At 37.5% G+C, this 24,424-nt stretch overlaps 1 protein-coding gene and 1 pseudogene across 3 annotated transcripts; both read right to left on the bottom strand.

The window, feature by feature from the left end:
* Positions 1-6,642: 6,642 nt before the first annotated feature.
* Positions 6,643-11,073, bottom strand: LOC109152537 (probable serine incorporator). Of its 3 annotated transcripts, XM_019300237.1 has the most exons (8): positions 10,738-11,073; positions 9,681-9,873; positions 9,095-9,334; positions 8,644-8,755; positions 8,372-8,546; positions 8,013-8,253; positions 7,782-7,928; positions 6,643-6,827 (listed from the first exon to the last, which is right to left on the bottom strand). In XM_019300237.1, exons 2-8 carry the CDS (start codon positions 9,862-9,864, stop codon positions 6,760-6,762), a joined length of 1,167 nt encoding a protein of 388 aa, XP_019155782.1. In that variant the 5' UTR covers positions 9,865-9,873; positions 10,738-11,073; the 3' UTR covers positions 6,643-6,759. The 3 variants fall into 3 exon arrangements, with proteins under 3 accessions (XP_019155782.1, XP_019155781.1, XP_019155780.1); XM_019300236.1 differs by lacking the exon at positions 6,643-6,827 and having other exon boundaries at positions 7,468-7,928; positions 10,727-11,073; XM_019300235.1 differs by lacking the exon at positions 6,643-6,827 and having other exon boundaries at positions 7,468-7,928.
* Positions 11,074-14,777: 3,704 nt separating this feature from the next.
* On the bottom strand, positions 14,778-16,925 carry LOC109152530 (annotated as a pseudogene).
* Between the last annotated feature and the right edge of the window lie 7,499 nt (positions 16,926-24,424).

The following is a 24,424-nucleotide window of genomic DNA, read 5'->3' as shown; positions in this document are numbered from 1 at the left end:
CACTGTCCTTGAAAAACATTCGGTGTAACAACCGTCAGCGAATAATGCTTGTAACCACTCCAATGCGTTAAGTACAATATAGGTAGATATAAGAAACTCATTTTGAAACTGGAATACATATATACTTACGAGACTCTAGTTTAAATCCAAGATCAAGACTCAAGGCATAATAACAATCTCAATATCATATAATAACCATAGAAACTAACATGCGTCCTAAACATGCAATGCAAGACATAACAGGTAGATAAGCATGCAAATAACGAGTAGGGCAACTAAGGCATTCAATACAATCAATTAGCAAGTAGTCAACAAAGCACACAACTCATCCTCCACCCTTATACCAAGTTCCAACCATATAACTCCCCTCCGTCCTTATATCAGTTCCAACCTATACCTCCAGGCCACCCTTATGTCCCCACCCCTTATGCCTCCGGGCAACTACATGCCCCCACCGACGAACCCACCTTTCAACCACCAACATATCAAGATGGTGCCGCAGTGCCATTCAATGATATGCACCTCTAGTGCCAATATCAAGGGGTTAGCGCATATAGCTCTAACATGACACCGCAACACTTATAACCTGACCCATGCTCAACGGCAAACAAGTCTAAGGTGGGTGTGTGCCTTTAGCACAGTCACCGCTATGGCATATACCTTTAGTACAATGACCGGGCACAAGTGGTGCCAACCGCCAACAGTTTATTTTCCACCAATCACAATCTCATCATCACATCATCATCATCATCAGTCACTCTGGCCATTGCACAATGACCACGATACTCATCATCATCAATCCATCAACACATAATCACATAACAAGCAAGATACAACACCAATGACACGTAATACACATAAAATCCTAGAACGATGCCTAAAATACCAAACGAGACTCATACACGACAAATGGGGTACAACGGGACACAAGAAAAAATCAAATGGGGAAAAACACCACAACACCCACCAACTTTCCAGCGTGTGGGCGGCGGGTGGAGGACCACCCGCCGGCCAGCGAGCAGTCGCCTGCTCGCTGGAAACCGGGCAAGGGGGCAGCGGGTAGGTGGCGGTCACCCCTGCCCCCACCTACCCCCCACTGACTCGTATGTAATATTTCGGTCCCGGGATCTTTCGTGGAAACCGAAACCATGTCCATACACATTCAAACACAAAATGACAACACCACGTATTCAAGTAACGGAATTAAATCAAGAATCACACCAAATACGTTCAAACATGATTCCTAAACATGTCTGGACCTAACATAAATCACATAATGATTCAGGGACATCTGGAATCACAAGATGTTAGGAATAAAGTGTAATGGTTTTGATATGTCAAATGTGTATTTGTAGATCCCCCAATTTTATTTTATAGGTCTAGTGGAGTCTTAGACCATGATCGGGAAATTATTTAAATTGCAAAAGAGAAAAATAGAGGAAGATGCATGAAAATAGATGAAGAAGATATCAAGCCTAAAATCAAGAATTTGTCTGGAGAAAATGACAAATATAAGAATATGAATGATATGAAAATCACGTCGCTACTACTCAAAAAGATATCCCAGAAGAATTTTTGTTGAAGAAAATTAAGATTGGAAGATTGCATGAATTTGACTTGGAGATCAAGCATCTATGGAAAGAAAGGAGTACATCAAAGAAGATTGGAGATTTAACCAATAAGCTGTACGGACGAAGTGGAAGATGCTTGATGTATTATGTGACTTGGCTCAAGTTCGAATCTCACCATTAAAATTGAAATTTGAGAGAACCTAGATAAACCATCCGATGAAGTTTGGGAACTCATTTGCATGAAGTAAGTTGAAGTTCTACCAACGGCTAGCTTATCTTTTCTAAAACCAGCGGAATATCAGATCAGAGTTCTAAAAGCAACTTTTCTAAAACCAGAGGAATATCATATCAGAGTTCTAAAAGCAAAGCTAAACAGAGCATAAAAATCAAGTGCTATCACGAGAAAATCATCAAGAGTGTTTAATCTTCATCTACAACGAGAAAATCATCAAGAGTGTTTAATCTTCATCTACAAGAGACTAAGCGCATCATTGAAGATCAGCTACAGAGTCTCGAAGTTGGAAGCAAGACAAAACTTGTTTTGGAGCAAAACAAGAAAATGGAGGAAAGTAGCACGGAGCTGTGAAATCCTGGATTGTCACACGGAGCTGTGAGGAGCTGTGAAATCCTGGATTGTCACACGGAGCTGTGAGATCCGAAGCAGCAGTGTCGGAGGCACTGGCGTGATTAGTGCGGGCTTTGTGATCAAAGCACTAGATCACGGGATACGTTTCTACCGGAGTGTGGAAGACAGGGGGAAAGTAACGCGGAGTCGTGAAATCCTAGGATAGTAGCGCGACGACGTGAAACCCGAAGCAGCAGTGTGGTTTCACTGGGCGTGATTAGTGCGGGCTTGGTGATCAAAGCACTAGATCACGGAATTCATTGTATCTTGGAACCAAGAAGTGGTGGATATAGTGAATTGCTCTTGGAGATAAGAGCAAGTGGAGTAGGAGGATTACACCACCTCCGAACCACTATAATTGTCTTGTGTTCTTTACTGCTTTCTTTACTTACTGCTCTTTACCTGCTTCACACGAGATATAATTGTCACAATCTCACACACACTTTATCTTTATTTATTTCCGCTGTGCACCATACTCTAACAATCTAGTTAAGAGTTTTGGTTTATCTCTGGCTTAGCAATTGTTGTGCTGTGCGAAAAAGTTTGAAAGTCCATTCACCCCCCCCCCCCCCCCCCCCCTAGACTTTCACCTTACCTCTTTTGGGACCAACACAAGAACATCAAGAAATCTATATGCAAAGTCCTAAACACAAGTCCTAAGCAAGACTCAACACCCAAACATGCAAAATCCCACCCAAATTAACCAAGAACATCATAATACGAATTTTACGATATAACCCTAGGGCTCTAGACACGATCAAAATACAAGATCATTCATATAATTAATCATAGTATCAAGAACATCAAGATTATCACATAAACACAATATAAATCCTAGGCAAAGCTCTATCAAGACTCAAGCATAGAATCATATATCAAAGGAGCCAATGAATAAGATATAGCAAGGAAAATAGGTTTTGTCGAGACATGGGTTACCTCTTAGCCCTAATCAATATCCTTGGCTACTAAGGTTCTTCTTTAAGATCTTTTTTCCGTGGATTCTCCTATGTTTGGTGGCAGGGTTTTGAAATGCTTCCCAAGTCCCTATATATAGATTTAGGAGTCCCAACTAGGGTCTGAATAGTAGGGGTCCACTTATCCTATTTCTTATAGGATTAAGGATAAGGGTCCATGATCCATTGTGGACCACCTAAGTTAATTAAGGAGATTATAATTGGATTAAGCCCCCCTTTTAATTATTTTAATTAGCGGGATTAGTTTAATAATTAATTCAGATTTGAAGGTCTTAACACGGGGTGTTACAATTGTGGCGGGGGTTGTTTCCCCGTGGTTCCACCCTTTGGTATGTGATGTTTTGGCCTCCCTTTGTTGGATTGTTGAGTTTTTGGGTGTCTCCTTGATGTTTCGTATGTCTAGAACGATGTCCTAAGTATCTATGTTAGGATTTGGTGTCTTGAATCGTGCTAATAGTCCAACTTTGTGATTCGTTAGATTTATGTGGGTCTTTGAGGTTCGTTGGAACCGTTTTGGTTTACCCGTTTGATGAGTATGCTAGATATGATGTCGTTGATGCTAGTATGTGTTGTTTGTCCATTCTCTTGAGGATTGGCAACTTGTGTTTCCAATCATGTTGATATTGGATTGAAGTTCGTTGTTGTTGTTGAGTATTGTTTCATGTCTATCATTGAAACTTCTTGATTGATTTCTATGATGTGATCTTGTACATTTGTTGTACCCGTTGTTGATACTTGATTGGGCTATTGATGAGCCTCAATCCTCTTGATGATGACTATGTGTAACTATGAATGAGATTGGTGGTAATATTATTGAGTTTTGCTCACGAGATCGGTGGTAATATTGTGTTATTTAATGGTACCCTCGTGTACTGAGAGTTCGACGGTATAATGATTGGTTGTAAAGATTGGCGGGGGACGACGGTCCCAGGCGGAATAAGGTTGGACTCAGAAGTACAGGGTGGCACTAGGAGGTAATGGTTGGAACTGAAATAAGGTCGGGGGTAGCCATAAGGTTGGAACAGGACATAAGGTTGGAACTTGATATTTGTCATTGTGTGATTTGTTGTATTCATTGCTTATGAGCATGTCTATTGGGAACTCTACCGTGATTATGGTAGGTTGTGTCTATGGTTGAGTATGTTGCTTGTTGTCCTTATTGACTTGTTGATTGTTGTTGATGGTTGGTCTTTGTTGAGAGTGTTATGTTGTGTCTCTTGATGTTCCCTCTCTTGGTTTTAAAATGATATATACTGTATCTCTCTGTCTCAAATGATTTTATTATATCTATATATTATGTTACGGATGTTATCCCTATGCTTTTACAGGTTTTGAGTAGCTTATGGAGAGCGTGCTAGTGGACCTTAGATAGTGTAGCTCTTCATGTTTTCCCTTGTTTAGACTTATGGCCTATGTGCCTTATTTCCTATGACTTTGTTATTGAGATTTTGGTTTAGACTTAGCCTGTGCACCTATGTTGAGATAGGTGTAGCATAGCACTTCCGCTTATTCTGAATGAATGTTTAGCTTGTTTTTCCCTTTAATTAAGCTTTTAAATTTGTGTAAAAATCGGGGGTGTTACAATATGATTACTTTTAATATATTGTAAGTTCATTTTTAGTGTATTATATATCCATTTTGACTTTCAATACACTAAATATGTATTACATATTCATTTTAGTTTGCAATATACTAAAAATAAACATGTATCAAAATATAATAAATATATTAAAAATGAGCTTGTATTCAATGTTGCAAAAAAGTTAGGCGCCTAGGAGGCGCCGATTTTTTATTTTTTATTTTTTATTTTTATTTTTTATTTTATTTTTTTAACTCTTCATTGTTTTTTAATGCCTAATTATTTGTGCAATATTTTTTTAAGTTTTTATTTTCAATACATATATTTTTTGTTAAGTTTCTATTTAAAATAAATTTGTTTTTGTTTAATATATATATTTTTTGTTCAATACATATTTTTTTTCAAGATACTAATTTCAATACATATTTTTTTTTTAAGTTTCGAATTTCAATACATATTTTTTTAAAGTTTCTAATTTCAATACATTTTTTTTTATGTTTCTAATTTCAATACATTTTTTTTAAGTTCATAATTTCAATGCATATTTTTTTAAAATTTATAAATTCAATACATATTTTTTTTAGTGAATATTGATATTTGTGAGATGAAACTACTGATAATTTGGGCGGCAGAAAATACGCGATTTGAAAAAAAAATTGTCCAAAACGGACAACCGAGTCAAAAGTTATGCCTTCCCAAACTTTTCCCACTTTACCACGCAATTAGTGAGAATGCAAAGAGACCACAATACGCAATCCGAGCTGACTGCCTGCTGATCCCTGACACCACCGTCCGGCAAGCATCGCAAGTGCATGCAGCACAACACGATGCGAGATAAGATGCTGCCCACATCTTCAATTTCTTCAACGATAAAAAAATAGAAACAATAAATAAAACAGCTAAAACCCTAACATGACAAAACTAAAACTCATTCGAAATCAGCATTGTGTATAACTTCTTTTGAATTAACAATAAATTTCAATCAATCATCATTAAAATTAAAAAAAAATAAAAATGAAGGCGATAATTCATTATGCTAATAGAACCTCGGGCGAAGATAGTTACAACGGTTAAAAAAATTAATATTAAGCGTATGAAAATTAAATCACTTGGAAATAGAATATGGAATAGAGAAAGGAGCCGTACTTTGCTTAGTCAAGGAAGAAGATTATGGTGATCACTCATGGGGCTTGTTGAAGAGAAATAAGACTTAGGAATTAGAGGATTGATTTACGGTTGCAACGAAGACCCGGTTTATAACCATGAGCCATGAACTGGTGAAGTCAGAACTGACTCGGCCAATTTGTTTGACTTAACTAGTATGGCAATGGCAAAGGTTCGAATCCAAGTAAATATATATATATATATATATATATATATATATATATATATATATATATATATATATATAATATTTGCACCACTCTTTGGTCAAAAGTGGATATAAAGTATTTAAAGTTGGAAGAGTGGATATAAAGTATTTTGAAATTGTAAAAAGGTGAAAGCTTTCAATAATTATATAGGTGGTGTAAATAGCGAAATGAAAGTTCATTTTGCTATTTGCACCCCTTGGTCAAATCTCATTTATGAGGTGTAATTAATAATATTTTAATTCAAAATTTAATTAATTAAAATATTAATTTAAAAAAAATGATGAACTAGTCACTGTTTTTTTTAATGCCTAATTATTTGTGCAATATTTTTTTTAAGTTTTTATTTTTTTTTTTATTTTTTTTTTTTGAATGCTACTAGCTCTATTACATTGTAGTATCTGTTCATATACTTTCTCAACCTACTGAAACACAAAGAGCTAATAACGCCTCCACTGAGGCTCGAACTTACAACCTTCCAAATGGAAGTCCAACCCGGGTACCATTTTTTAGTCAATATTGATATTTGTGAGATGAAACTACTGATAATTTGTGCGGCAAAAAATACGCGATTTGAAAAAAAAATTGTCCAAAACGGACAACCGAGTCAAAAGTAATCTCTTCCCCAACATTTCCCACTTTACCACGCAATTAGAGAGAATGCAAAGAGACCACAATACGCAATCCGAGCTGACCGCCTGCTGATCCCTGTAAGCGTATGCAGCACAACACGATGTGAGACAAGATACTGCCCACATTTTCAATTTCTTCAACGATAAAAAAAATAGAAACAATAAATAAAATAGCTAAAACCCTAACATGACAAAACTAAAAGTCATTCGAAATTAGCTTTGCGTATAACTTCTTTTGAATTAACAATAAATTTCAATCAATTATCATTAAAATTAACAAAATGAAGGCTAACAAAATGAAGGCGATAATTCATTAAGCTAATAGAACCTCAGGCGAAGATAGTTACAACAGTTAAAAAAATGAATACTAAGCGTATGAAAATTAAATCAATATTGATATTTGTGAGATGAAACTACTGATAATTTGGGTGGCAGAAAATACGCGATTTGATAAAAAAAATTGTCCAAAACAAACAACCGAGTCAAAAGTTATGTCTTCCCGAACTTTTTCCACTTTACAACGAAAAAAAAAATTAAAATTAAAATACGCCGATTCAGACGGCTAGGCGGCCGGCCGCGGAGGAGCGCCTAGCGCCTAGGCACCGATTAATCGGCGCCTAGGCACGATTTTTACAACCATGCTTGTATTAGATCGTTTTAAAGGTGGTCGAGGTGCACAATATAATTTGCTGATAATAACTGCAAAAGACAAATACTTTTCACAGATGAACATGGCACCTCATAGAAAATGGTATTATTACAGCTCAACATCTCCATTAATCCACTTGCAAGGATTAAGATGGCATTAAGGAGAGAATTTCATAAGTCACAGGTTGTGATCCTGGCCTATATACAAAATATTGTGGCCGTTTGGCCTATGCTCAGAACTCCCTATCCGGTAAGAGAATTGGAGCAACCAGGGACCAGATGAATAGAGCAGCAGTTGCCCACCCGGTCGCAATTCTGACCCAAACAGACACCCACCCGACATCCACCAATTTCCCACTCCCACCCACAGAGGTTGACCAACCTGTGAGGAGCATTGCAGAATACATGCTAGCAAGCGAGAAGATAATGTGAAAGAAGGAATATGAATATGTAACATGCTTTGCGTTCTCTCTCTCTTCATGCTCATCGGCCCTGTCCAAAGGTAGCAAAGACTTTCCAGTTCCAGTGCCTACAACACAAAACCAATCACTCTTTACCGGCTTTATTCAGCTTTAAGTTTGAAACCACAGTGGGTTCAGAAGTTCATACAGACCTGCCCGTGGTGAGTTTGGAGGAGAAAACAAAGTTGTAGAAGATCCAGCACGGACAGCTGAGTAGACAACAGATAAAACTGTCGTGACGAGCCCAAGAGTAAGTGTGCCACTGGAAACAGCTTTTGAGTGGTTAAGAAAGCCATTGCATTCGTAATCCCTAGGTTCACTCACAAGACCGCTGTAGCAAAGATATGTGCAGTACAACGATAAAACTGAAGCTGGGAAGATGCTTCCTTTCACCTATACAGCATCAAATGTCAAATCTTGATGGATGGATGAACTGGGATACAATTGTTTGTTTGAGAAAATGTTGGCTATGAAATATACATTTATAGGAAGAAATATCCAAGATACTTACAGAAGGATGAAGAGTGACCACAGCAAAGCAGAAGACAAAAATAAGAGTCATCACAATAAAGAATGTGTTTAGCCCACATTCATGTCCAGATGGTGCGAAGAAATGGAAAAGAAGTCCATTGAAGGCAAATGTAGCCACATAACATATAAGTGTAACAACAAACAACGCAATGTACCTGAAAAAAACGATACAAGACAGACAAATATTAATACCCAAAGAAAGCACAAATTAATGAGAATATTAGATGAACATGGGTACGTTATAAAACTGACCAGAACTGCTCATTGTATCCCACCCATTTGTCATTCCATCCGTGAACAAAATCCAACAACAGCACAACTTGAACAAGAAGGAACAGTCCTGAACCAAACTTTGAAGTTGTTTCTGCATATCAATTGCATCTCCAGTGTGAAACAAACTTAAAATGATATTGTTCATATTGTTTTGCCAACATATGTAATAAAAGCTTAAAGAAGAAGCAACTCACTGAATTGCAAAGATGCAATGGCACTTTTAACATTAATACCAACGAGTAAAAAAGCACAAACTCCATGATTATGACTTATGAGCTAAGAATTGAAAGTTTCAACTCAAGGAAATATGTAAAGGAAGATATTCTCTATTTTATATATTCATTTTGATAAGCAAAGGCATTTTCAGGATTGAAGTCATCATGACAAAGAATGATACAAAGACTAATAAGAGCGGAAGAGTATGGCTAACCATACAAGCTGACGATCTCATTTGGAAGGAAAAACATGAATATCACTATGAGGAACCAGCAGCAGATCTTCATCATCCAACCACCATGGTGCACACTATCCCGAGGATCCTTCTGGTTCTTTACACCAATCATCATGAACGATAGAGTAGTAAAAAACAGAAAGTTTCCCAAGCTAACTCGAAGTACTGCATCAGTTCCAAACCATTCTCTATCTGGTGTTTGATGAAAATGATTAATCCCTGACCAAAAAAAAATTATCATGAAAACACTGATTATTCATGCAGAAGTTCTCTGGCTCAATAATAGTAAATGTGCTGCAACCACAATTTTAAAACAAAAAAAAAATTATGAAAAACTTTAATTCAATATTCAATACTTTGAAAATACTAAGATGAACAAAGTACATAGCCCCATATTTACAAAGTGCATAGCCCCATACTAAGATGAACAAAGTACATAGCCCCATATTTACAAAGTGAACTTCCATGCAACTGAAAATTAATTAGCAAATCAATGTTCAGACCGTTCAGCAATTCCCATGAATAAATGATCAACATTCATTGGCAAAGAAAGAAAACAACTTACACGGGATTTTCTCCATAAAGGGAGCAGCAACCTCTCGAAGAATCCATGACACAATTAGTGAGAATGCAAAGAGACCACAATACGCAATCCGAGCTGACCGCCTGCTGATCCCTGACACCACCGTCCGGCAAGCATCGCAAGCGCATGCAGCACAACACGATGCGAGACAAGATGCTGCCCACATCTTCAATTTCTTCAACGATCAAAAAATAGAAACAATAAATAAAACAGCTAAACCCTAACATGACAAAACTAAAACTCATTCGAAATCAACATTGCGTATAACTTCTTTTGAATTAACAATAAATTTCAATCAATTATCATTAAAATTAACAAAATGAAGGCGATAAATTCATTAAGCTAATAGAACCTCAGGCGAAATAGTTACTGATGGACAATTTTAATATATAGTCCTACGAGTCAATTGTAGTAGTAGTGTGCTTTTAGCTAGGGTCGATCCCACCAAAAATTGTACGATGCAATTTAATGACTTTAAAATAATTAACTTAATTTAACGTGCTAGAATTAAATGCCAAAGATAAATTCAAAAGCAAAGTTATTGAATTCAAATGCTTAGGAAGGTAACAAATATATCACTAGGAACTAGAATATCAACTTGTAACCAAAGTGGAAAGAACTAAGGACGCAATTTAAAATCAAAAATTAAAAGCAAGCTAAGTACTCAGGAATTGAAGTATTAAAGCAGTGTGCTCACAATTTGTGAAAAATTTAGCCGCATGAAGATCAAGAACACTAATCACTAATTAAGAATCAAACTACAGCAAAATTAATTAATTACCAATGCATTTTGATTACAATGATTAGCAGGGGACATCAATGTTTTAATTACCCATGGCAACATCATTAAGCATTGTCATTGTAATTAAGCTTCATCCACGTAGCAACACAGCACAGTGCACACTAACAAAATTGGAATTGAGAACTAAATAAAATAAACAAATTAATTGGAATGGCACCAAAAATTGAGAACTTGCTAGTGACAATTAAACAAAAGGCTAAGTGAATTAAATTGAGAGAAAATAAACCAGGAAGATACTTGCGATTTGGACTTCCGCCAACCGTCCAACGCCACCGTCGAAAATAAATCTGCTGCCCACCAAACTTCACCGTCGAAGAGAGTTGCTGTCCGCCGGCCGGAACAAAATCTTCTCTGATCGGAAAACTTTTCTAGAAAATCACCTCCGACCGAAATTGGTCCGGAGTGAGATTGACGATCCTTCTTCCTTGAAGCCGCCCTCTTTTATACTGCCTCCTCCGTACCTCCGAGCTTCGATGCGCAAACCTCGCCGAACTGGAATCGGTCCATGCTGTCCGGGTTTCATGCTTGGCGAGTGGCGACGCTGAAAAAGCCTACGCCTCTCTCTCTCTCGTTCGCTTTTTACGATTGACAAGGAGGAAAATAATAATAATAATAATAATAATAATAATAATAATAATAATAATAATAATAATAATAATAATAATAATAATAATTATTATTATTATTATTATTATAATTTTATTAGGGACCATATATAACTAATCTACATTTATTAAACTTCTGCTGATCATGTACTACTAAAATAAAATTTAATATTATTATTAATAATTAGGATCAAAGAATTATTGAACTGACAGAATTCAAATACTAAATAAATTTAATAATAACTATTCTAAAATTTGAACAAAATTAATAAACCTATTAAAACTAATAATAAATAAAAATATATATAAATTAATTAATTCGTTATTAATTATTGCAAATAAACTATAAAAATATTATATAAAATAACACTAAAAATAATGTTTATCAGTTACAAAGGTTAAAAAAATTAATACTAAGAGTATGACAATTAAATTACTTGGAAATACAATATGGAATAGAGAAAGGAGTCGTACTTTGCTTTGTCAGGGAAGAAGATGATGGTGATCATTGATGGGGCTTGTTGAAGAGAAATAAGACATAGGAATTAAAGGATTGATTTACGATTGCAACGAAGAACCGGTTTATAGCCATGAACCGGTGAAGTCAGAACTGACTAGGCCAATTTGTTTGACTTAACTAGGATGGCAATGGCAAAGGTTCGAATCAAGTATATATATATATATATATATATATATATATATATATATATATATATGTATATATATGTATATGTATATATATATATACACACATATATGTATATGTATATATATATATACACACATATATATGTATGTATATATATATATACACACATACAATATATATGTGTGTATATATATATATATATATATATATATATATATATATATATATATATATATATATATATGACAAAGGGTGTTACTATTTGCACCACTCTTTGGTCAAAAGTGGATATAAAGTATTTAAAGTTGGAAGAGTGGATATAAAGTATTCTGAATTTGTAAAAAGGTGAAAGCTTTCAATAATTATATAGGTGGTGTAAATAGCCAAATGAAAGTTCATTTTGCTATTTGCACAACTTGGTCAAACCTCATTTATGGGGTGTAATTAATAATATTTTAATTCAAAATTTAATTAATTAAAATATTAAATTAAAAAAAAAGATGAACTCGTCACTGTTTTTTTTAATGCCTAATTATTTGTGCAATATTTTTTTTAAGTTTTTATTTTCAATACATATATTTTTTGTTAAGTTTCTATTTACAATTATCTGTTTTTTGTTTATAATATATTTTTTGTTCAATACATATTTTTTTCAAGTTACTACTTTCAATACATATTTTTTTTTAAGTTTCTAATTTCAATACATATTTTTTTAAGTTTCATATTTTTTTTACGTTTATAATTTCAATACATTTTTTTTAAGTTCATAATTTCAATACATATTTTTTTAAAATTTATAAATTCAATACATATTTTTTAGTCAATATTGATATTTGTGAGATGAAATTACTGATAATTTGGGAGGCAGAAAATACGCGATTTGAAAAAAAATTGTCCAAAACGGATAACCGAGTCTAAAGTTGTGCCTTCCCGAACATTTCCCACTTTACCACGCAAAATAAAAAAAAATAAAAAAAAAATTAAAAGACGCCGGTTCAGCCAGCTAGGCGGCCACCTAGACCGCCTAGCCGGCCGCGGAGGAGGCCGATTCCGGCCTTCCCTGCGGCGGCGGCCGGGCGCCTAGCGCCTAGGCGCGATTTTTGCAACCATGCTTGTATTAGATCCGTTTGAAAGGTGGCCGAGGTTCACAATATAATTTGCTGATAATAACTGCAAAAGATGAATACTTTTCACAGATGAACATGGCACCTCATAGAAAATGGTATTATTACAGGTCAACATCTCCATTAATCCACTTGCAAGGATTAAGATGGCATTAAGGAGTGAATTTCGTAAGTCACAGGTTGTGGTCCTGGCTTATATACAAAATATTGTGGCCGTTTGGCACTTTGGCCTATGCTCAGAACTCCCTATCCGGTAAGAGAATTGGAGCAACCAGGGACCAGATGAATAGAGCAGCAGTTGCCCATCCGGTCGCAATTCTGACCCAAACAGACACCCACCCGACATCCACCAATTTCCCACTCCCACCCACAGAGCCGCAGGCCCGGCCCTTGCCCAGGGCCCCATGCTCGGAAGGGCCCACTGCCTTATAGAATTACCTCTTATATATACTATATAGAAATATGGTATAATTATTTAATATGTGTTTGCATTAAGGGTTTCTAAGCTCGCTAAGTTGGTAAGCCTTGGTGTTTCAATTCGCATGTTTAAGGGATCGAATGCCCCTTATGTTTACATAAAAATTCCCCCCCCCCCCCCCCCACACACTATTTACTACATGAATTTAAGAATTGTATTTTATTGACATTTGAGTTGGTTGAATTGGTAAGACTTGTAGTTTGTATGTATGCTTATGCTCATGGTCAAGGGATCAAATCCCTTTGTATAACATTTTACATAACATTTTTTACAATTTATTTATTTCTATTTCTAATTTTTATTTTTCTAAATTTATTCTGAAACTTTGTTATTGTTTACCTTTCTATAATTATAGTGAGATTTATAATATAGATTGATTTGTAATTCATATTAAATTTTGAATCTATTTTTATTTGAGTAATTTACTACTTATATTTAGAATATTTGTTATTTTGTGAACTTTATAATGAGTTATGTATATATGTAATATATTTTGTGATTTAGTTATGAAAAAATATTTTAAAAGAATTTAATTTTTTTTAATGAATTATCTAGTCAATGTAGTTTAGAAGTTTTATTGTGCGTCATCGTATTCAAATTAATCTAGAAAAACTTGAAAGTGATCTAATTAAAAAAAAGTATTTGTAAATATGTTATCAATATATAAGATGTGTGATTTATTACATGTTTTTTATTCAAACTATTTTATCCAATTAATTACGTTTCATATTTTATTATAAATATCTTTAATCACGTTTGAGTCTTTTGATATATTGTTCTCAATAATTAAGATTTTATGCTATGCTCTTATTTTTAAGAAAAACGCGTCATTCCAGTTAAAAAAAAAAAAATTTTGATTTTGTCTCGCCGTTAACGGCGTTATTCGTTTGTGCCATTAGAATGTACAGTTATGGCATTATGAATGTACAGTTATGGCATTATGAATGTACAGTTATGACATTATAAACATAGAATTCTGACATTATTAACTTACAATTATGAACATATAGTGATAAAATTATGAACATAGAGCTCTAAAATTGTGAACATGGAGCTTCGAAAATTATGATTTTACAGTTATTGAATTATGAATGTACAGTTATGCAATTATGAATGTACAGTTATGCAATTATGAATGTACAGTTATGCAATTATGAATATACAGTTATGAAATTATGAACACAGAGCTCTGACATTATGAACTTACAATATGAACATATAGTGATAAAATTATGAACATAGAGCTCTAAAATTGTGAACATAGAGCTTCGAAAATTATGAAGTTACAGTTATTGAATTATGAATGTACAATTACGGAATTATGAATGTACAATTATGGAAGTATAAATGTACAGTTATTGAATTATGAACATAGAGCTCTGACATTATGAACTTACAATTATGAACATATAGTAATAAAATTATGAACATATATTCCTATAACGAATCTGAAATTAAAAAAAAAAAAGATAATAGTGTCTAACGGCACTGTTATCCGTGTCCAGCATGCATGCTGGACAAGGGTCCAGAGCATAAGGATTGTATGAATATGTAACAGGCTTTGCGTTCTCTCTCTCTTCATGCTCATCGGCCCTGTCCAATGGTAGCAAAGACTTTCCAGTGCCTACAACAGAAAACCAATCACTCTTTACCGACTTTATTCAGCTTTAAGTTTTTGAAACCACAGTGGGTTCAGAAGTTCATACAGACCTGCCCGTGGTGAGTTTGGAGGAGAAAACAAAGTTGTAGAAGATCCAGCACGGACAGCTGAGTAGACAACAGATAAAACTGTCGTGACGAGCCCAAGAGTAAGGGTGCCACTGGAAACAACTTTTGAGTGGTTATGAAAGCCATTGCATTCGTAATCCCTAGGTTCACTCACAAGACCGCTGTAGCAAAGATATGTGCAGTACAATGATAAAACTGAAGCTGGGAAGATGCTTCCTTTCACCTATACAGCATCAAATGTCAAATCTTGATGGATGGATGAATTGGGATACAATTGTTTGTTTGAGAACTCCAATCATTTGTGCATTGGTCAGATCAGACAGTTTGGATTTTTTTTTTTAAGAAAGAAAAAAAAAAAGGTAATTCTGTTGCAATGTTAAACTGCAATGATACTTTACATAGGGAATACAAGAAAGTCCCAGGTCTTCATTTCGCACATACATATATATCATCATATCCAATGCACCCACGAAAAGAATGTATAGGTCAATATCCTTGCAAAGTTGGCTCCATGAACTTTGAATACCAAATTGCACAGGCTCAACAGAGCATTTAAGAAAATGGTGGGTATGAAATATTCATTTATAGGAAGAAATATCCAAGATACTTAGGATGAAGAGTGACCACAGCGAAGCAGAAGACAAAAATAAGAGCCATTAAAATAAAGAATGTGTTTAGCCCATAGTCATGTCTAGATGGTGCAAAAAATGGAAAAGAAGTCCATTGAAGGCAAATGTAGCCACATAACATATAAGTGTAACAACAAACAACGCTATGTACCTGAAAAGACGATACAAGACAGACAAATATTAAAACCCAAAGAAAGCACAAATTAATGAGAATATTAGATGAACATGGGTACATTATAAAACTGACCAGAACTGCTCATTGTATCCAACCCATTTGTCATTCCATCCGTGAACAAAATCCAACAACAGCACAACTTGAACAAGAAGGAACAGTCTTGAACCAAACTTTGAATTTGTTTATGCATATCAATTGCATCTCCAGTGTGAAACATACTTACAATGATATTGTTCATATTGTTATGCCAACATATGTAATAAAACCCGAAAGAAGAAGCAACTCACTGAATTGCAAAGATGCAATGACACTTTTAACATTAATACCAATGAGTAAATTAAAAAAGCACAAACTCCATGATTATCACTTATGAGCTAAGAATTGGAAGTTTCAACTCAAGAAAATTTGCAAAGGAAGATATTCTCTATTTAATATATTCATTTTGATAAGCAAAGGTATTTTCAAGATTGAAGTCATCATGACAAAGAATGATACAAAGACTAATAAGAGCAGAAGAGTATGGCTAACCATACAAGCTGACGATCTCATTTGGAAGGAAAAACATGAATATCACTATGAGGAACCAGCAGCAGATCTTCATCATCCAACCACCATGGTGCACACTATCGCGAGGATCCTTCTGGTTCTTTACACCAATCAGCATGAACGATAGAGTAGTAAAAAACAGGAAGTTTCCCAAGCTAACTCGAAGTACTGCATCAGTTCCAAACCATTCTCTATCTGGTGTTTGATGAAAATGATTAATCCCTGAAAAAAAAAAAATTGACATGAAAACACTGATTATTCTTACAGAAGTTCTCTGGCTCAATAATAGTAAATGTGCTACAACCACAATTTTAAAAGTCTCCCCCATACCAAATTCAGATGGAAAAAAAATTATGAAAACCTTTAATTCAATATTCAATGCTCACACCGTTCAACAATTCCCATGAATAAATGATCAACATTCATTGGCAAAGAAAGAAAACAACTTACACGGGATTTTCTCCATAAAGGGAGCAGCAACCTCTCGAAGAATCCATCACACAGATCTGGGCAGTTGTGGCTGTGTGTACCCAAATTGACGAGGTAGTGCACATTAGCTATAATGGGCGTATGTGCACATGTGGGGCGGGGTAGTGCACATTGGCTATAATGGGCGAATGTGCACCTGTGTTGTGCTAAATGTGCACATCGGCTATAATGGGCGAATGCGCACCTGTGATGTGATAAATGTGCACATTGGCTATAAACTTGATGCCGCAGTACTTACGTACTTACTGGACTAATGAATTTGCAATCCTCAGCAGGTGAAAAAGACACACCAATGGGGTCAACCGGCTGTTTGATGAATATTTCTCCCGGATCAACGAAGTACTAGACTCCAGAGTGTGAACAGGCCAAAAAGCCATTCGTGGGACAAGTGTTCCCTACTTTGGAATGAGGAATTGAGTTCTACAAAACTTATGCAACTACTACTGGGTTCGATGTGCGGCGCGCTTCCTAGAAAAATGACTGGCAAGGGCAAATAACGTGGAAGTATGTGTTGTGTTCACGTGCTGGGTTCAAACTCTCTACCGGTGAATGGGACAGGGTAGGCGTGGAATCGGCCGAACACAATGCCCCAACAAAAAGGCGACGTGTCACAAATAGCGTGGGGTGCAACGCCAGAATAATATTCAAGAGAATACTGGGCGGTTATGAGGTACACGCAATTGAGGAGCGTCATACCCACTTGTTGCAAACAACAATTTCTAGGCCTTTCATGAAGGCAAACCGGAAGCTTGATGTAACACCCCGAAATTTTAAAACTTTTAAAACTTATAAAATAAAGGTAAATTCTCATTAAATCCTAAAACATAACATAAGAGTACGGGGTGCTATGCCACACCTAAGCTAGAGAACTCAGGTGCACAGGCTAACTAACTAAAATCCTCAATAATGTCAATACGTAAGCATGGCACGCAGGCCGAAAGGGAAACTATCTACTCTACGCTCCAAATCTCTAGCGCGCTCCAGTGTCTACTCATCTGTGCCTGAAAGCCAAATATATCTGTTCAGCGAGAGATGCCGGTAACCCACTCCAACGCGTTGAAATACATTATAGATAGATATATATATATAGATATAGATATACGAAAACCATTTTGAAGCAGGAAGATATATACTTAAGAGACACTAGTTTTAAAACCAAGAATAGACTCGACAGATAGGGGTAAGCACGTTCAACAGTTATAATCAAGCATATAAAGGTACTAGCATAAATCCTATGGTCACAGATTCACTTTATCTCATTCATATCATCATTCCAATTCGCATCTCATCACACACAAGCACACTTTGGTGGCGCCACAGGACCAATCGCATGCCCATACATGAGGTTCAGCGCATATAGCTCTGACACGGCCCCGCAGCACCCTGCCTCGTATCGCAATACGAAGGGGTCGATCGCAACCGACCGATGAACCGCAGCTCATCATAATGTTTGATCGCAACCAAACAGTGGATCGCAGCCCAAGAGTAGTCATCTAACCGCAGCCAGGAATATGAACCGTAGCTCATGTAAAACGTTTGATCGCAACCAAACGGTAGACCGCAGCCCGAGAGTGTAATTCTGACCGCAGCCAGCTTCTGAACCGTAGCTCAGGAATAACCAATTTGATCGCAACCAAATTGGGGTATCATGCACACATAACTAGAGCCGTCGAAACGGTCTCGCGGGGCGGGACGGGCCAAAACACACCAAAGCCCGTCCTCGTAGCGGGACGGGCAAAAAAGCCCGCCTCTTAGCGGACTTTGAATGTGACCGGCCCACCCCGCCATGCCAAAGCCCGCTGGCGGGGCGGACTAGCCCGCCAATCAATTTTTTCACTGTGTTAATTTTTTTAAATAAAAAAAAATCACTGTACAATATCCTTAAAAAAAAAATCACTGTATAGACGTACAGTAACACTACCTAGTATTGTATTCCTATAAATCTATAATCCTATGAGTTATAACACACTAACACAAACCAAAATAACATGTATTAAATACTAAATATATATACAAAATATATATGTATTAGCAGGTCGCGGGCTAAACCCGTGACACGCCTGACCCGCCCTGCCTGGACCCGTGACCCAGGCGGGACGAGCTAAAAAGCCCGCCTCCTAGCGGATCAAAATTTGAAGAACCCGTCCCCTACCTACGGCGGTACGGGACGGGTCGACCCGGCGGGTAAAACCCATTTTTGACGGCTCTACACATAACACATAGCAAGCACATGCAACCCACATTAACACATTGGGAAAAAGGGGAGAAAACGTACAACGAAACCTATGCGTGGTCATCCACATACTAGGAATAATCCTAAGGGGTTCATACTTCCTTTACCTAGGCCAACGGGATACCAATTCACTAGCATGCGATATATAAGACTCATTTATCCTACGAACGGTACCCGAAACATCAAACTAGACTTAGGCACGATAAACGGAGTCCGTTGGGACACCACGAGGGTCGGGGAAACATCAAACGGGGAAGCCGGAGTGCCGAGGTGGACAATTTCCAGCGGGTAGCCGGCTGCCCATCGGCGACAAGTCTCCGGGCAGCGGGTGCCCAGCGGGCAGTCGCCTGCCCACCGGCTGCCTGCTGCGGCGACACCCTTCTCGGGCAGCGGGTAGGTGGTGGGTCCCCCTACCCCCACCTACCCCCCACTGACTCTTTATCAAAATAAACGTCCCGGGATCCGTTGTGGAACCTGAAATCATGCTTAGACACTTTTAAACGCAATTGGTGACACCACATAGACAATTAACGGATCAAAAGCATAGAATCATATAGCACATATCCTATCATGACTTCTAAACATAATCAACACCTGAACATGTGAAATCCCACCCAATTATATCAAGAATAACACAATACGAAATTCCCAATTTTAACCTAGGGCTCTAATCATATTCAAATCAATAAAATCATAGTTCATCTTTTAATTGCCAAAACATCAAGAACATCACATAATCATCAAGAACCTCTTATCATCATCAAGATCATCAAGATCACACATAAAATCATCTCACAATCATCAAGAACATATCATCAATATCATAAACGATTCATCAAGACACAAGTATAGAGAGAAGGCCAAAGAAGATAATTATAGCAAGGAAAATAGGTTTTGTTGAGACATGGGTTACCTCTAGCCTTAATTAATTTCCTTGGCTATGAAGGGTCTTTCTTTAAGATTCCTTCTTTCTTGATTTCTCCTAGGGGATTTCTTGGAACTTCTTGTGCGGTGAGAGATTATTGTGGTGTGGGTTCTAAGTGCCTCCTAGGCCCCCTATTTATATATTTAAGAGTCCTAATTAGGGTCCAAGTGGTATGGGTTTGCTAGTTCTATTTCCTATAGGACTAGGGGATTGGTTTTAGGGATAAGGGCCCATGGATCATGGTGGACCTTTCTTAATTAATTACTGGAATTTAATTCTTTCTTTTGGGTAAATGATTAAATGATTAATTGGTTTTAGGGGTCGTAACACGGGGTGTTACACTTGACCCGGGGCACCAAAACTTTATCATCAATTGTGCAAAGGCAAATATCGGGTATAAAAAATCCTTTACGTTATACCAAGAGATGGTGGGCGGGTTTGAGAACGTTGGAGCTACAGTAACAGATTTCGGTAATTTCAAAAGAGATATAATGGCTTACATAGAAGGCGCAAATGCCCAACTAGTGATTGACAAGTACATGGCGAAGAAAGATTTGTCAACTGACTAATATTTCGCACATGATGTTGATGAGCTCGACCAATTGTGTCGAATATTCTGGGCAGATCCACAGGCTTGCCACAATTTCAAACTATTCGGTGATGTTATGTCCTTCGACGCCACATACAGTACAAACAGGTAAAACCCATAGCTTACACCTCCAATAATATGTTGTCACGTGTGTACAGACGCAGGGCATAATGTCAGCGGATGATGTTACTAAGGTGGAGTATGGAGTGTGGACTTGCACACTCTGAGAGGGGGCACACCGGCTGTGCCTGATGTACACACGGTCGGAAATAAATGTGCACATAGCATGGGACAGTAGTGCAGACATTGACACAGAACGCAAAGAAGATTGGTTTGTTGTGCCTTTCTGTGTTGCAGAGTGTTCACATACTAGATGGTTACTAGATGATGGTGACTTCGGCGCATCATTCTACTTATGTTGGGCCGCTGTGATCCCAATACTATGCAGTAATGTACATTTTACACTTTGGTGGGCTATCCCACCTTCAATAAGCAACTAACCAGTAACACTTTATACATCATATGATGATTGCAAGTACAAATTGGTGTTCGTGCCATTCACTGGGGTGGACCACCATAAGAAGAGCGTGACATTCGCAACAGGATTAATTGCTCGAGAAGACGTGGAGTCCTACACTTGGCTCTTACAACACTTTAAAAATGCATAAAGTTCCAGCATGCACAGTTACCGACCAAGACCCCGGAATGAGAGTCGCAGTAGCGCGAGTCTTTGACACAACACGACACAGATATTGCATGTGGCACATCATGACAAAGGTTTGCGAAAAGGTAGGGCCAACATTAGCGAGGAATGAAGATTTCCTAAAAAGCCTCAATAACGTGGTTTGGAATGAGACACAATCAATTGGAGAGTTTGAAACAGCCTGGCAACCACTGATGGAGAAGCATGATCTGGGTGAGCACATATGGTTTACCAACCTGTTTGAGATACGTGAACATTGGATACCGACATTCTTCAACGACCTGTTCATGGGTGGCTTAATCAGAACAACCTCAAGGTCAGAGTCGGAGAACAACGTTTTTAGCAACTGCACTTCCCCTATTTTAGTTTAACGGAGTTCTTCATACAATTTGAAAAAGCAATAGACAAGAAACGCCACACCCAATTGCGATTAAATGCAAAATGTGAGGACAAATTACCGGAGTTGAAAACGCCTTTATTGCTAGAACGCCAAGTTGCTGCAACGTATACAATTGCTGTTTTTTATGATGTCCAAAAAGAGATAGTCGAAGCATGTTTCTCATCACAAGTCATTAACAAAACAGTTGATGGAAGCATTACCACATTACTGATAGAGGACGCAAACAAGGTAGTATATTCAGTGGAATATGATTCAAGTGATGGTAAAGTTCAATGCACATGCAATATGTTCAATAGGATTGGGCAACAGTGCAGACATGTGTTCTCGGCCTTTAAGCATGCACGTTTAGAGAGAATACCTGGGCAATATATCATTCCACGATGGACACGCAATAGCTGCTGGCCACACGCACAGCTTTATGCAAACCCCGAACTGGGCAGCCCTACAAAAGTTGTTGGTGGGAGTACACGAATGGGTACCGTATTTGATGAGTTCTTCAAGTGTGTCGGGTACGCGTATGGCAACACCGACAAAATAACAGAGCTAGCAAAAATTCTAAAAGATTATAGAGAAAGGACAACGGAAACCATGCCCCAAGTGGAAACTAGAGCAAGGAAGAGTGATACCATTCGTAGTTTCTATGAGTCAACCACGACACCAACATCGTGGTTCACCCCCTCCCCCCCCCCCCCTCCATTGCAAAGAACAAAGGTTCAGGGAAGTGATTGAAATCATTAAAGGAGATTGCATCAAAACAAGCTACAAAGGATGTAAGGAAGTGTTGGACTTGCAACAAATACGGACACCACGATAGCCGGAACTGCGAGCTACGACCGAAGACCAAGAAACAGGGTACGACAAATGGGCCTAACAGAAACACCTGATGCACTGCTACAGAGCATCTCAGGCTAACAGTATGTGCCATATAGAGTTTCTGCACTTTAGATTATTTATAATTCTTTATTAGTCTATTTGTATTGGAATAATTGTTTACCATACTGTTTTCACATAATCATATAGTGCCAGCATGAATTTAATAAAACCTAACTGCCTTGGAAGTTGCTTTTGAGAAAAAGTGTGTGTAGTGGTCAGTGTGCACCTGTATCAAACAGAGGGTGCCACACCTAATGAACTCAGACCATTTCCTCTGAAACGGCACACCCGACGATGCTGAAGTGCACAGACAGGCGTGCGTATTTATGGTTGTGCAACCACTATCCAACCGTAAGTGCACACATCCTCATCACAAGGCTGTGGCATTGTTGGTTCTAGTTTTCAACCCCTAACACTCCCGTAGCCATGATAGCCGGAACTGCGAGCTTCGACCGAAGACCAAGAAACATGGTACGACAAACGTGCCTAACAGAAACGCCTGATGCGCTGCTACGGAGCATCTCATGCTAACAGTGTGTGCCGTTAGAGATTCTGCACTTTAGATTATTTAAAATTCTTTATTAGTATATTTGTATTGGAATAATTGTTTACCATACTGTTCTCACATAATCATATACGTGCTAGCATGAATTTAATAAAACCCAACTACCTTGGAAATTGCTTTTGCGAAAAAGTATGTGTAGTGGTCAGTGTGCACCGGTATCAAACAGAGGGTGCCACACCTAATGAACTCAGACCATTTTTTCCAAAACGGCACACCCGACGATGCTGAAGTGCACAGACAGGTGCGTATCTGTGGTTGTGCACCCACTATCTAACCGTAAGTGCACACATAATCATCACACGGCTGTGGCATTGTCGGTTCTAGTTTTCAACCCCTAACACCCGTAGCCATGATGACCATAGGTGCACCTGTGCGCGAGTGTATGTGCCAAACAGGCCAGGATGCACCTGTACAGACCAGAGTATGCCACTTCTATCTCGTGGTTTTTTTCCCAGCAACCTACAGCCTCACGAACCTAATGCTTAGAAATGAGGCTGGAAGTCGATTATTCATACGCAAATGCAAAAATAAAGATTGAGATAAAAACTAAAGTAAAGTATCGATCGAAAACCATAAAATAAAAGAGCACCTGTGACCAGTAGTGTGTGCCATCCAGAGCTCTAACAGTACATTTTTTCGCTCGTTCTTTATTAGTCAATTTGTGTACGAATAATGTTTGTAAAATAGTTTTAATATAGACACATACGTGTCAACATGAAATCATTAGATCCAATATGTTCTAGAAGTTTCTTTTGAAAAAAAAAAAAAAAGAAATTGTACTGCATTGTGTGCACCTGTAACAAACAGGGTGTGCCACGCTTGTTGATTCGACTGTAAATCGGAAAATAAGGCCGTATGTGCACCTGCGCTACAATGAAAGTGCTAACAAAGCCAGAAAACAAAAGGGCACCCGAGACCAGCAGTGTGCCGTACAGAACTTTTACACTTCATTTTTATCCTCAATCTCTATTACTCAAATTGTGTACGAATAAGCGTGTACCGAACTGGTTAAATATACTCATACACGCGTCAGCATGAATTGATTAAAACCAGACTGTCTTAAAAGTTGCTTTGGAAAAAACGAGATTGTACTGGACGCTGTGCACATGTAACAAACAGAGTGTGCCACACCCAGTGATCCTGTGTGCATATGCGCAGCGATCAAAGTGCCAACAAGAACAGGGTGTACCTGTGTGAGCACATAGTTAGCAAT

The sequence above is a fragment of the Ipomoea nil genome, unplaced genomic scaffold (assembly GCF_001879475.1).
Source record: "Ipomoea nil cultivar Tokyo-kokei standard unplaced genomic scaffold, Asagao_1.1 scaffold2426, whole genome shotgun sequence".
NCBI classification, from domain to species: domain Eukaryota; kingdom Viridiplantae; phylum Streptophyta; class Magnoliopsida; order Solanales; family Convolvulaceae; genus Ipomoea; species Ipomoea nil.
The sequence above is the reverse complement of the archived record's forward strand: the minus strand, read 5'-3'. Positions and strand labels throughout refer to the sequence as shown.

What these genes read in the sequence shown, in the direction of transcription:
- LOC109152537 (XM_019300236.1), bottom strand. Translation starts at nt 9,864, where the DNA reads ATGTGGGCAGCATCTTGTCTCGCATCGTGTTGTGCTGCATGCGCTTGC. An exon ending in TGAGATCGTCAGCTTGTATG is followed by an intron (nt 8,756 to 9,094) that starts GTTAGCCATACT and finishes ATTGATATGCAG; the next exon opens with AAACAACTTCAAAGTTTGGT. An exon ending in TGGTCACTCTTCATCCTTCT is followed by an intron (nt 8,254 to 8,371) that starts GTAAGTATCTTG and finishes GATGCTGTATAG; the next exon opens with GTGAAAGGAAGCATCTTCCC.